At 44.8% G+C, this 14,705-nt stretch overlaps 1 protein-coding gene across 1 annotated transcript; it reads right to left on the reverse strand.

Moving 5' to 3' along the window:
• Positions 1–8,037: 8,037 nt before the first annotated feature.
• Positions 8,038–14,406, reverse strand: LOC103288138 (RNA polymerase-associated protein CTR9 homolog; the record flags this gene model as incomplete). The annotated part of the gene is given in 6 exon segments (XM_054718405.1): positions 8,038–8,104; positions 8,106–8,419; positions 8,422–10,047; positions 10,049–11,196; positions 11,199–11,331; positions 14,386–14,406. Coding segments are annotated over 6 exon segments (3,309 nt in total), but the record flags the coding sequence as incomplete, so codon positions are not given.
• Positions 14,407–14,705: the final 299 nt, after the last annotated feature.

Consider the following 14,705-nt stretch of genomic DNA (forward strand, 5'->3'; position numbering starts at 1 on the left):
CGAGGGCACTTAGAGGACTAGGCGAAAAAAGGTAAAGGGGTTAAAAAGCACAAATTGTTAGTGACAAAATAGTCATGAGGATGTCAAGTACAGTATAGGGATATAGTCAATATTCTAATAACTATGTATGATGCCAGGTGGGTACAGGCAATATCAGAGGAATCACTGTAAAAAAGTACATGATTGTCTAACCTCTATGCTACACACCTGAAACTAATACAAAATAATATTGAATGCAAACTAATTGAAAAATAAAATTTAAAAATGGAGAAATAATAGAATAAATGAATGTTATAAAATTTGCATTAGAGCTTTTTAAAAAATTCTATTTTTTGTGCAGTCATACAGTTTGTGTATCAGGTGATGTAACTAAAATAAAGTGTTCTGTGAAATTCCTCCTGATTTGCCTTTGGATCAGGTAGCTTTTGATATTAAGCAGGCTAAATGGTTCCAATTATTCTTTTCTGGGAATTAAATAAGCCAGAGCTGCTTTTTTTTTTTACTGTTTATACAAGAAGAAAATGAGCTGCCAAGACACAGTTAATAATATTGTATAACTTTGAATTTGTTACAGAGGAACTTTTAACAAGCCCTAGCATGACACCTTGTTTTTTGCATACCCCAGCCAAATAACTCCCCAAATTTCTTATGCTTAAAATGGCTCATTAGTACAAGCTGGTAGCCGAACTATCAAGAAACATTGCTTATTCAGCCACTAGAACAAAATGAGTTGCTTTAAGTGATTTTACCTACAGACTCATTAAAATGTACCATGTTAATCCTATCTCTTTATTTATGTTGAAGGTTCTAAAGACTAAAGGTGTTTTAATTTATCAACGTGCGTTTATATAGAACTTGACTATGAAGAAAAACATCATTTGGGATACTATCCAAGAACACAGACCCTGTGAGAAGAGATGGGAATCAAGGAATGAGAAAGCAAAAGAAGAGTTTATATAAGCCCTACCGCTTTTAAATTCCCATTATCGAAGTGTTCTGAAGGTTGACATGCCCAGGGATGGCATATGCTGCCACTCACTTCCTTATCCCATGCCCGTTGCCATTGATCATACTCCTCCTTTCTGCTGAATAGGGATGAACCAGCATAGGACTGTAGGTAGCCACTATGAACTGATTGAAGCTAGCATGTTATTTGAAAACAAATTGCCATCCCCAAAACATTCAAAAGTTAACCAGGAAAAGAATTTGAAAAATACTATTTTTTTTTATTGATTAAGGTATTACATATGTATCCATATCCTCCCATTGCCCCCCCCCCACTCCCATATATGCACTCATCCCCCTGCTGTCTCTGTCCATTGGTTATGCTTATATGCATGCAAACAAGTCTTTTTGTTAATCTCTCCCCCTTACCCCCACCCTCCCTACCTTCCCTCTGAGGTTTGAGCATCTGATCAATGCTTCTCTGTCTCTAGATCTGTTTCTGTTCATCAGTTTATGTTGCTCATTATAATCCACAAATGAGTGAGGTCATATGATATTTAACTTTCTCTGACTGACTTATTTCACTTAGAATAATGCTCTCCAACTCCATCCATGCTGTTGCAAATGGTAGGAGTTCCTTCCTTTTTACAGCAGTAGCACACTTTTCTGATAAAAACATTCAACAAAGTGGGAATAGAAGGATCATACCTCAACATAATAAGAGACTTATATGACAAACCTACAGCCAACATCATACTCAATAGGCAAAAACTAAAACCATTTCCACTAAGAACAGGAACAAGACAGGGATGCCCACTTTCACCACTCCTGTTCGACATAGTACTGGAAGTGCTAGCCATAGCAATCAGACAAGAAGAAGAAAGAAGGGGCATCCAAATTGGAAAAGAAGAAGTAAAATTGTCATTATTTGCAGATGACATGATACTGTACATAGAAAATCCAAAATACTCCATCAAAAAATTATTAGACTTAATAAATGAATTTGGCAATGTAGCAGGATACAAATAATGCCAAGAAATTTATGGCATTTCTATACACCAACAGTGAACTTACAGAAACTTTACCATAGCACAAAAAAAATTAAGAAACCTAGGAATAAACTTAACTAAGGAGGTAAAAGACCTCTACTCAGAAAACTACAGGACACTGAAAAAAGAGATAGAGGAAGACATAAATAGATGGAAGAGCATACTATGTTCATGGATTGGTAGAATCAACGTCATTAAAATGTCCATACTACCCAAAGCAATCTATAGATTCAATGCAATCCCCATTAAAATACCAACAGCATATTTCACAGACCTAGAACGAACTCTCCAAAAATTCATCTGGAATAAATAAAGACCCTGAATAGCTGCAGCAATCCTGAGAAAGAAGAGCAATGTAGGAGGGATCTCAATACCAGATATCAAGCGTATTACAAAGTCACTGTTCACAAAACTTCCTGGTACTGGCATAACAACAGACATATAGACCAATGGAATAGAATAGAGAACCAAGAAATCAACCCAAACTACTATGCTCAATTAATATTTGACAAAGGAGGCAAGAACATACAATGGAGTCAAGACAGTCCCTTCAATAAATGGTGTTGGGAAAATTGGACAGATACATGCAAAAAAAAAAAAATGAAACTAGACCACCAACTTACACCATACACAAAAATAAACTCAAAATGGATAAATGACTTAAATGTAATATGGGAAACCATAAAAATATTAGAGGAATCCACAAGCAGCAAAATCTCAGACATATGCCAAAGCAATATCTCCACCGATACAGCTCATAGGGCAATGGAAAGTAAAGAGAAAATTAACAAATGGGACTACATCAAAATAAAAAGCTTCTTGCACAGCAAAAGAAACCATCAACAAAACAACAAAAAAAGCCCACTGCATGGGAGAACATATTTGCCAATGTTATCTACGATAAGGGTTTAATCTCCAACATTTACAGGGAACTCATACAACTTAACAAAAGGAAGATAAACAACCCAATAAAAATGGGCAACTCACCTAAATAGATACTTTTCTAAAGAGGACATAAGGAAGGCCAAGAGACAAATGAAAACATGCTCTAAGTCACTAATCATCTGAGAAATGCAAATCAAAACAACAATGTGGTACCATCTCACACCTGTCAGAATGGCTAATCATCAACAAATCAACAAATGACAAGTGCTGGCAAGGATGCGGAGAAAAGGGAACCCTCGTACACTGCTGATGGAAATGTGGACTGGTGCAGCCACTGTGGAGAACAGTATGGAGTTTCCTCAAAAAACTAAAAATGGAACACCCATTTGACCCAGGGATCCCACTTCTAGGAATATATCCCAAGAAAATAGAAACACCAATCAGAAAGGATACATGCACCTCTATGTTCATAGCAGCACAGTTTGCAATAGCTGAGATTATTTCTTTTAAAGAGATTATTTTCATGTTCATTTAGAACAGTATATGACCATAGTTTCATTAATGTATAATCAAGGAGAACAGTACACTACTATCTATTCATTCTATCTGTCCGTCCATCCAGCCATCTGTCCATCTACTTTTATATATATATATTATTGATTTTTTTTACAGAGAGGAAGGGAGAGGGATAGAGAGCTAGAAACATCGATGAGAGAGAAACATCGATCAGCTGCCTCCTGTACACCCCCCATTGGGGATGTGCCCGCAACCAAGGTACATGCCCTTGACCGGAATCAAACCCGGGACCTTTCAGTCCGCAGGCTGACACTCTATCCACTGAGCCAAACCGGTTTCGGCTGTCCATCTACTTTTTATGTTTATGTTAAACTAGGGGCCCAGTGCATGAAATTCATGCATGGGTTAGGGGGTCCCTCAGCCCAGCCTGCCCCCTCTCACAGACTGGAAGCCCTCAGGGGATGTCCTACAGTCTGGCCTCCCTTTGTGGAGACAACCGAGCTGATCAGGGAAAGGCGTCAGTCCCATCACCCCACTGCTGCAGCCACTGCCAGCCACCACAGCCGCCAAGGTATTGTCATCAACACAGACTCCAGTCCCTTCACCATGAAAAAATGACAACTTTCTTTAGGCATTTTCAAGATGTGTCTTTCATAGGCTATGACATTTCTTTCTTTCTTTCCTTTTTTTATCCTCACCTGAGGATATGTTTTCATTGATTTTTAGAGAGCGTGGAAGAGAGAGGGAAAGACAGAGAGAAACATCAATGTGAGGGACACTTTGATTAGTTGCCTCCTGCATGAGCCCCTGACCTGGGCCCCAGCCAGGGGAGGAACCTGAAACCTAGGTACATGCCCTTGATCAGAATCAAACCTGGACCCTGCGGTCAGCAAGCCAAGGCATTATCCACTGAGCCAAACCCGCTAGGGGAGGATATGACATTTCTTAGCCCCTCCAGCAGCAGACCTTTGTTTTTTCCCTCCAGGAGTGAAGTGGAAAAACCCTAGATCACTTTTTTGGATTCTTATTACCCACATTACCAAGAGCATTACTAGTGGTATACAGGGAGCTTAGCCAATGAGCGGTCAGAAAAGGTGTTTCCTCTGCAGCTCATGGGCAGAGGCAGGACTGCTGGCAAGCCGAAGCTGGCACCCCCGTCCCCTTGCCAGCTCAAGCCTCCACTGCGGCTTGGGCAGGGCCCTCAGCTCTGCTCAAGCCTCTACCTTGGCTTTGGCAGGGCCTCCTGCTCCAATCAAGCCTCTACTGTGGCTTGGGCAGGGCTCCCTGGCTCTGCTCAAGCCTCTGCCACCCCACCCCGTCGCATCGGCGCCAAGGCCCACAGGCCAGGAGTGGCCAGGGGTGCTCTGGGACCCTGGTAGCTTAGGGCCTATGCGCAGGCCTACAGGCTCGGAGCAGCCTGGGTCCCAAGGATGTTCCCAGGACCCAGGCTGCTGGGTGCCTGCATATGCAAATTACCTACCATCTTTGTTGGGTTAATTTGCATGCTCACTCCTGATTGGCTGGTGGGTATAGCAAATTGTACACTGGGGGGGGGGGGTGCAGAGGAGGGGTTCCTCAGCCCGGCCTGTGCCTTCTCGCAGTCTGGGACCCCTTGGGGGATATCCACCTAAGCCAGCAGGTGGACATCACCCAAGGGGTCCTTAGCACTGCCCTGGAGGCGGGAGAGGCTCCCACCATCACTGCTGTGCTCGCCAGCTGTGAGCCCAGCTTCTGGCTGAGCGGCACTCCCAATGTTGGAGCATACTGACCACCAGGGGGCAGCTCCTGTATTGAGTGGTCAATGCATGTCATAGTGACTGGTCGTTCCGCCGTTTGGTCAATTTGCATATTAGGGTTTTATTACAGAGGATACTGTATAAACTCTAATTACATGTGAAGGATTTTACATGTGTGATGATCTTTTATTGGTTTTATTGGTTTATTGTGTTGTTTCTGTTTTGTGTTGTTTTTTTTTTACAAATTTCTGCTTTCTTCCATCTAGTTGGTGACAGTATCCATTGCCAACTCTTTCCATTCCTAAGAGACAGGAATAGCATAGCTGCATGTACTTGTATGTTACATGTATTTACCTGGAGTGTTGCAAGCATGAGATTTGCAATGGTAGACACTAGGAAGAAAATAGGCAAATCATATAAAAATATGCTATGAGAGCTGAGAAACCACTAACTCTTAGGAAGATGGGAAAGCCTTCACAGAAGAGGTGATGTTTTTCAGAGACGTAAGGTTAAAAGTTCTTCAGCAGAGGACAAAAGGGCTTGGTATTTTCCACAAGTATTCAGAGGACCCAGGAGATGCAGAGGATAATGAAGTCAATATTGTAAGTAAGACCAGATATGAACTGACTTTAGATGCAAAAATAATGTGCTTGGATTTTTATGCAGCAAATGAGTCAGTCAAAGTTTTTTAAGCTGGGCAGCAAAACATAATCAGATTTGAAATGGAGGAGTGATTGTAACCTGATCCTTTTATCAATTTTAGTTTTTCTTACTTTTTTTATTTTTATCAGAAAAAATGTCTATGTTTGACATTATAAAATACTAGAGGCCCGGTGCATGAAGTTCATGCACTCAGCGGGGGGGGCGGGGGGTAGGAAGGAGTCCCTCAGCCCAGCCTGTGCCCTCTCGCAATCTGAGAGTCCTCGGGGGATATCCAACTGACAGCTTAGGCACGTTCAAGCCGGCAGTCGGACATCCTTAGCGCTGCCATGGAGGTGAGAGAGACTCCTGCCACCACTGCAGCGCTTGTCAGCCATGAGCCTGGCTTCTGATTGAGTAGCGATCCCTCTGTGTGAGCGCACTGATCACCAGGGGGCAGCTCCTGCATTGAGCATCTGTCCCCTGGTGATCAATGTGTGTCATAGCGACTGGTCGTTCTGCCATTAGGTCAATTTGCATATTAGCCTTTTATTATATAGGATAGATAAGTAAAATCATGAAAAAATAAGAACCTTTTACAATCTCATTTATTCAGAAATACATCATTGTTAACACTTTGGCAGCTCACATAAAGTACTTTCCCCCATGAACTGAAATAAATGGAAATATGCACGTGATGTGGAGAGTATTTATTTAAAAGCAATTATACTTACTACACATAGCTTTTGGTAATTTTCTTTTTACACCTAATATTATACTGTAAACATCTTTCCAGTAAATTAACTTCATTTTCAATATTACAAAAAATGCTGAGATAATGTTTTCTGTATTTTTATTTTTACATATCTATAATTATTTTTAAGACAAAGTCACAAAAATGTAATCGGTGCATCAAATAGTATGCATATTTTAAACCTGATAACTCCATTTTCTAATTATTCTCTCTAGAAGGCTATCTCCATTTATATTCCTGTTAGTTTCCATGGAAGTGCATGTTTCTCTCATGTGTACAATATTTGGTATTACCATTTCTTAAATCCTTGCCTATTCAATCGTGAAGAAGATGACCTCATTGCAAAATTTTTGTACCTATTGATTACTCGTGAGGTTAAATATTTTTTATGTATTTATAGACCTTTTTTGCATCTGTGGGGGGACTTCATTTATCTATTACTTCATTTTCTACTGGAGGAATTATTCTTTCCTTTCTATTTGTGAGCGTACTTTAAATTTTAGGAAACTAAACTTCAAACTTATATATTATATCACATATAATATGTAAGGATATTATATAATATTAGAGGCCTGGTGCACAAAATTTGTGCACAGGGGGGTGGTATTCCTCAGCCCAGTCTGCACCCTCTCCAATCTGAGACCCCTTGAGGGATGTCTGACTGCCCGTTTAGGTCCAATCCTGGATCGCCCCTAACTGCTCTCCCCTGCTGGCCTGGTTGCCCCCAACTTCCCTCCCTTGTAGGACTGAGTTCACCTCAACTGCCGGCCCCTGCAGGCCCGGTCCCCCCCAACTGCCTTCCCCTGCCAGCCAGGTTGCCCCTAACTGCCCTCCTCTGCAGGCCTGGTCACCACTAACTGCTCTCCCCTGCTGGCCTGGTCCCCCCCAACTGCCCTCCCCTGCAGGCCTGGTCACCCCTAACTGCTCTCCCCCCAGGCCTAGTTCCCCCCAACTGCCCTCCCCTGCAGGCCTGGGTCTCCCCAAACTGCCCTCCCCTGCAATCCTGGTCCCCCCCCCCAACTGCCCTCCCCTGAAGGCCCAGTCCTCCCAACTGCCTTCCCTTGCTACTGATTGCCCCTAACTGCCCTCCCCTGCAGGCCTGGTTCCCCACAACTGCCCTCCCCTGCAGGCCTGGGTCTCCCCAAACTGCCCTCCCCTGCAATCCTGGTCCCCCCCCAACTGCCCTCCCCTGAAGGCCCAGTCCTCCCAACTGCCTTCCCTTGCTACTGATTGCCCCTAACTGCCCTCCCCTGCAGGCCTGGTTCCCCACAACTGCCCTCCCCTGCAGGCCCAGTACCTCCCAACTGCCTTCCCCTGTAGGCCTGGTCACCCCTAACTGCTTTCCCTGTAGGCCTGGTCCCCCCCAACTGCCCTCCCCTGCAGGTCTGGGTTCCCCCCAACTGCTCTCCCCTGCCAGCCCAGTCACCCCTAACTGCTCTCCCTGCTTGCCTTGATTGCCCACAACTGCCCTTCCCTACAGGCCTGATCCCCCACAACTGCTCTACCTGGGCCTCCTCTTCCTGGGCGGCTGGGCGCTGTCTGAATCCTCATCTGACCGCTGTCTTGGGGGCCCTCGGGGATGCCGCCTCACTGCCAGACCTGTTCTGGTTCTCATCAGAATCGCTCTCAGAAGAGGCTTAGTCCTTCCGCGGCTCGCCCTCGTCCCAGTCGCTGTTGCAGGTATGTCCTTCATCAGCAATCTTCAGTTTATCTTCATCTGAAGAATCATCACTTGATGATATTATGGCTTTGGATTTTATTTTTCCCTTCATTGAAGGAGGCAGATGGTCTGGCTTGAGCGCCTTCTTCTTCTCAGCTCTTGGTGGGCGGCGCTTTTTCGGTTTGGGGCCATTTTCTGTTTCTTCATCATCAGATCCTTCTTCTCCCTTTTTCTTCTTTCTCTTTTTCTTCTCCTCTTTTTCTTCTTTCTCTCTCCACCCTCCTCTTCTTCGCCTTCTTGCTCACTACCACTGCCCTTTCTTCTCTTCTTCTTTTTGGACACTGGCAGGTCTTCATCGGTGTCATCATTGACAAACTCATCCAGCTCTCCCTTCTTCGAACACCATCCACCACCACTGCCTCTTTTCTTTTCTTTTGCTGCTTCAGTCTCTCCAGTAAACATTAGAATATTTTTGGTCTTCTCAACATACTGGGCCTGCTGTTCTAAAAGTTTCTTTTGCTCCTCCTTCTCTCTCAGACGTTGCTCTTCCTGTTCTTTAAGAAGTTTCTGCCTTAACAGTTCTTTTTCTTGCTCTTGTTTGGCCCGCAACTCCCTCTCTTCTTCATCCAGTTTGCGCGCCCGGGCCACATGGTATTGGGCCTGGCTCAGTAAGTCAGAGCACTGCCTGGCTTCTGTGGCAGCAAGGGCCAAATCGAATCTCATTTTATCTCCCACTTTACTCAAGTGACTGAAGTATCTATGTGCAAGCTCCAGTTCTTTCTCAGCATTAAGTACTTCCTTCAGATTACTCTTCTCATCTTTTAGGACAGAGGCAGCTAACCTTTGCAGGACCAAGGCCACATTAAACATAAGAACTGTATCACGGGGTGCCACATGGAGAGCCTTCAGCAAAGTCTGTTTGCATTCCTGCAACTTGCCACACTTGAAGAGGGCCCGGGCCAAACAGAGCACAACGTCAGTGTTCTGGTGCTTATAGAACTCTCTGAGGCAGTTTTTATACATCTGGACAGCACTGATATATGGCTTCTGTTCCACATAGATGTGTGCTAGTTTCAGCCACACATCACTGATATCTGCTGTTGCTTCTCTTACTTGGGCAAATACGTCACGAGCTTCACGGAAATATCCTTTGTGGGCCCAAACAGCTCCTATTCCATTAGCAGCACACAGATTCTTTGCATCATTTCTGAGTACTTGCTTGTAGATGGCCAGAGAACCATCTTGATGGCGCTTTTCTTTTTCTTTATCTCGTGTAGGCTGATGCAAAGTTTGGAGCCAGACGTTGCCAAGGGCCAGCAAAGAGTACGTGTCACTCTGTGTAGACAGTTGTCTTAATACCCTCTCAAATTTCTTCTGGCCTGGACCCCATTCTTGTTTCGCCAAATGAAGATTACCAATCAAAGACCAAGCATCTGGATGGTCCTGATTAATCTGAAGTGCTTCCTTAAACCAATCTGAAGCCTCATAAAAGTTTCCTTTATCTCGAGCCATGGCTCCTAGGCGCAGATAGCAATCCACATAGTTAGGATGTTCCCGTAAGATGTTCTTATACAGTTTTTCTGCTTCATGGAATTCACACATCGCCTCATACAACCTGGCTAAATTGTAGAATGTTGTGACAGAAAAGGCATTATAATAATGTTCATCATGTTCAGCTTCAGCCTTTGCACGATCCAGTGATGCCAAAAGATATTTCTTTGCCTCCCCTAGATTTCCAAGTCTAAAATGGAGGGCACCCACATTATGTGGAATCTCTGCGGGGACATTGGCCTGTACGTTTTCCTGAAGGATCTGTGTTGCTGTTCCATAGGCTGAGAGGGCACCCTGCATATCCGTCTGTTGTTAAGATTTGTGCCAATTCAATCCAAGCTTCAACATCATCAGGATACTGCTCTGTGACCTTCTTCCAATGGCCCTTGGCAATGTCTCGTTTTTCTTGATCTTCTGAGGCAGCATACGGAGAGCCAAGAATTTTCATAGTTTCATAATTATTAGGATAAGCTTTCAAAACTTTCTCAAAGCACTGAGATGCATTTTCTTTGTCACCTCGATAAATATACATTTGTCCCACACCAAAAAATGGCAGCACAAAAGAGGATGAGGCAAACTGTGTTGCTTGATAGTAGTACTGGAAAGCTTGGTCATAATCTTCCTGAACATGGAATGATCTAGCCAGCTGGTAGCAACTTTCTGCTTGCATAGCCTCCACTTCTGTGTAATGGAATGCATGGAGGGCCAAGTGCTGGACTTTAATGTAATCCTTTTTGAAGAAAAAGTGATTTGCCAAGTGGTTCAATACCATAGGGTTGCTAGGTTCAATGGTATAAGCTCTAGAAAGAAGCTGGACACCATTTTTGATGGATTCAGCCTCTTTATCATTGAGCTCTAGACCAGCCAGTCCGACCAATGCTCCCACACATTTGGAATTAAGTTCCAGCGCTCTGCTGAATGCGAGACGAGCTTTCTCCAGTTTAAGTTTCACAAAGCAATGGCCCATTCCTAAACGAACTTCTGCTGGACATCGTGGGTTAGTACACAATGCTTTCTTATAGTAAGCAAGAGCTCCCCTGTAATCCTTCTTGTTGAATGAAATGCAAGCTTTACCAAGGAGGGCTGGAATATTATTTGGAGTCTGGTTGAGTACAAAATGAAACTGTGCATCAGCCTGATCCGTTTTGTCACCGTCAAACAGGCAGAAACAGGCCCTTCCCAATAAATGGTTCTGATCACACATAATGATTTTATCAGCCATTGTATACAACAGGGTTGCCTGTGTAATAAGATCTTTCTTACTGTCTTTATTCTGAGCCTGTTGTACATAGTAGGCCGCCAATGTATCCAAGCAAGTCATCTTCTGGTCTTTTTCATGGTCTCTATAGTCCAAATTGCCATCTCTGCGTGCTGCTTCCAACAACTTGACAAACTCTTCTGTTTTTCCTTGTTTGTAGTATTCCAACACCAAAGCAATCCATAAGTGCAGTTGTGTGTGTCCTGCTTCAAAATACTGATAACTTCATCCCCCTCCAGTAACTGATGGAAGTCAAGTTCAATGACCTTGTCAGTGTCCCCGAGCGGAATCTCGATGAAGCCCTGCGACAAGATGAGATCGAAAGGCGGGCGGGCGCCCTGCCCCGCGGCTCAGCAGCTGGTGCTCCTGGCGTCTGCTGCGTCCCGGAGGTCCACAGCAGTCCGGGGTCTGGTCGTCCCCTCCTCCGCGCTGCAGTGCCTCCGGAGCTCCGGTTTCTCCTTCCCGTCAGCCGCTTAACCAACGAGCAGCAGACGGCATCCGGCCCCCTGTCCCAGAAACAGTCCTGGCAGCAGGGCCTATTGGACAACAGATCCCAAAGCTCTCCTTCACTGGTGCGCCCTTCCACCAGCCAGCCGCTTCTGAATCTGAGCTACCCCCGGCCATGGGCCAGAATATACATGCCGAGGGCGGAGCGACCAATGAGGTGCAGGTTCCGGGCCTGCCCCTGACTGACCTGTGACCTCCAGGCAATGCTTTTAATCCAATCCTCGGAGCTGGGGACTGGCCTCTGGCGTGGGCGTGGCCAATCTCATTTTCCTCAGCTATACTGAACAAGTCACCTTTGTGATCATCTAATCTAATAATAGACAAATATGCAAATTGACCGCACCTTCGCTACACCTAAGCCACGCCCACCAGCCAAACCACGCCCGCCAACCAATCAGGACAAGTATGCAAATTGCCCCAACAAAGATGGCGGCTAATTTGCATATCAAGACAGTGTCGAAAGAAGCCAAGAGCTGCAAAGGGGAGTAAAGCTTTGAAGAAGCAAGCAAGCCAGGGGGGCGGGGGGAGGAGAAGGGAGGAGTGAAGTCAGGGCCGTGGGCGAAGGGAAACTCGGGCGGGTTGGAGGAGAAGGCGGGACCGGTGACAAGGGCAGAGCGGAGGCGGGGCAGAGGGAGAAGGGAAAAGCAGGCGGGCTGGAGGAGAAGGCGGGACCGGTGACAAGGGCAGAGCGGAGGCGGGGCCGGGGGTGAAGGGAAACGCAGGCGGGCCGGAGGAGAAGGCGAGGCGGGCGGCAAGGGAGGAACGGAGGCGGGGTAGAGTGCAGCAGGAAATCCCATTGCAGGAATTTTCCTGCAACGGGAAAGCTAGTTTTAATATAAACATTACATGGATTCTGTAATCATTGTGATAGTTCATGTATTTTTTTTAAAATATATTTTATTGATTTTTTACAGAGAGGAAGGGAGAGGGCTAGAGAGTTGGAAACATCGATGAGAGAGAAACATCGATCAGCTGCCTCCTGCACACTCCCCACTGGAGACGTGCTCACAACCAAGGTACATGCCCTCAACCAGAACCGAACCCGGGACCCTTCAGTCCACAGGCCGATGCTCCATCCACTGAGCCAAACCGGCCAGGGCAGTTCATGTATTTTTTGTGCTTATTATTTTTTAGTTCTTTGAAGCATATGAGACTAGATTTTGTGACTTTAATAAAACTGTTGAAGGATTTGATTAAACCTGTAATCACAGTTTTGATAAAATTATAAATTTTGATCAAATATGTTTTAATTACCATTTTAATTAAGTTATTGACATTATTCCATTAGTCAGTACTCAATGTTTTGATTAAACCAGAGAAGAATCTTGGGGGTTATTTCTTCTTCTCCTCATTTTGGCTGTCTGTTTGGGTTTGTGACTATGTATTAGGTAGATCCTCTGCGCCTCTCCATCTCTAGTGCAGGACAGTGTCAAATGCTGTTTCTGACTAATTAGATTTGCGAAGACTCAAAGCCTCCAGAGACTGCCTCTGCCTACAGACTGATAGGATTCCCACTTGAATGGCCCCAGGCAATTGTCCTCAGGTGTGGTGAAAGATTTTTTTCAACAGGGCGGAGCAGTTTGCTTCTGCCTGGAGGCTAATGGTTATGTTTAGTCTCTTAAGTGGCCTCAGGGCGAGGTATTTCCCAACAGGGTAGGTCAGCTGTCTTCCACCCAGGCAAAGCAAATGTCTATGTGGGAAAGATGTCCTCCTATGCATGAGGGAATGACTTAGCACAGGAAACTGGGGCTGTCTGCCTTCTGAGCTCTATCCCCGGAGTCCCCAGTCCTGGCTTCTGCTCAAACAGCTCCAGTTCACTCTTCCCTCCCTCCATCGCAGCACAAGGTGGGTGGCTCCACAGGGAATTTTGTGCCTGAATTTCCAGCTGTCTCTCCCTGACAGACAGCAACCCTGCTGCTTTTCACAGCCAGATGTTATGTGGTACCCTTCTCAGTTCTGGTGCTCTCTGCTGGAGGCCCAACTTGGGGGTTAGACCCCAGAGTTCTCAGTGGCAATCCCCCACAGCTGAGATATCTCTCAGGAACGTCAGTTGCTGTCTGTGGGCACCTGGCCAGCCCTTTCTTGCCTCCACCCCTCCTACCAGTCTCATGTGGTCTCCACTTTCAGTCCTCAGGTATCAGGGTTCTCTCCTGCAAGTCTTCTGTTGATTATTCAAGAAATTTTTCTGTATTTTAGTTGTAATTCCACTTTGCTCCTGGGAGCATGTCTGTGCAGCATCCACTTATTCTGCTACCATTTTTAATCTCCCTGGTAGATATTTTTAAACTTTATTTTTATTGTTGACACTATTCCAGATGTCCCCATTTTCCCGGCCTTTGTCTACTTCCACTTAGCCCCGCCCCCCTGCTGATGGATTTTTTTAAAAGAAGGATTGAATATTTGGATATGTGAATGTTTACACAGCACTGCCCAAGAGAGACGGATAATACAAGTGGGGGAAAAGCATAATCTTTGGAAAGGAATGGACTCCTGGAAATAAACAGATCTGAATTTTGAACTCTTCTCAAGGAGTATAGAATAAAATCACTATAAGTTTTCTATTGCTGCTGCAACAAATTTAGTGGTTTAAAGAAATTATTCTCTCACAGTACTGGAGGTCAAAAGTCTAAAATCAAGGTGTTTCTAAGGCTATATTCCTTCTGGAGGCTCTGGGGAGAATCTTAGTGTTTTCTAGCTTTTGGAGGCTGCCCAGTTTCTTGACTCCTGACCCCTTCCTCCATTTCAAAGCACACAGCAGCAAACTCTGCTTTCATTGTTTGTTTATTTATTAACAAATTTTAATGTTGATATTATTGCAGGTGTCCCCCACCCTTTGACCACCTGCCCCCTCATCCCGCCACCCCTCCCCCTCTCTTAGCCTTTACCAAACTAATGTCCGTGTCCATTGGGTATATGTATATATGTTCTTTAACTAATTCCTTCACCTTCTTTATCCAATCACCCCTATCCCTCCCCTTGGTCACCAGCCAGTCTGTTCTGTCTGCTTCCACTGTTAATCTCCATTTTGCTTCTGACTCTCCCGTTTCCCTCTTGTAAGGATCCCTGTGATCACATTGGATCTACCAAAATAATCTAGAAAAATCTCCCATCTACAGATGCTTAAATCAATCTATAATAATAAAAGTGTAATATATAAATCTACCCAACGGACATCCGGTAACACCGCAGGAGAGAAAGAGAAACG

This window comes from Eptesicus fuscus, chromosome 7 (genome assembly GCF_027574615.1).
Source record: "Eptesicus fuscus isolate TK198812 chromosome 7, DD_ASM_mEF_20220401, whole genome shotgun sequence".
Classification (NCBI taxonomy): Eukaryota; Metazoa; Chordata; class Mammalia; order Chiroptera; family Vespertilionidae; genus Eptesicus; species Eptesicus fuscus.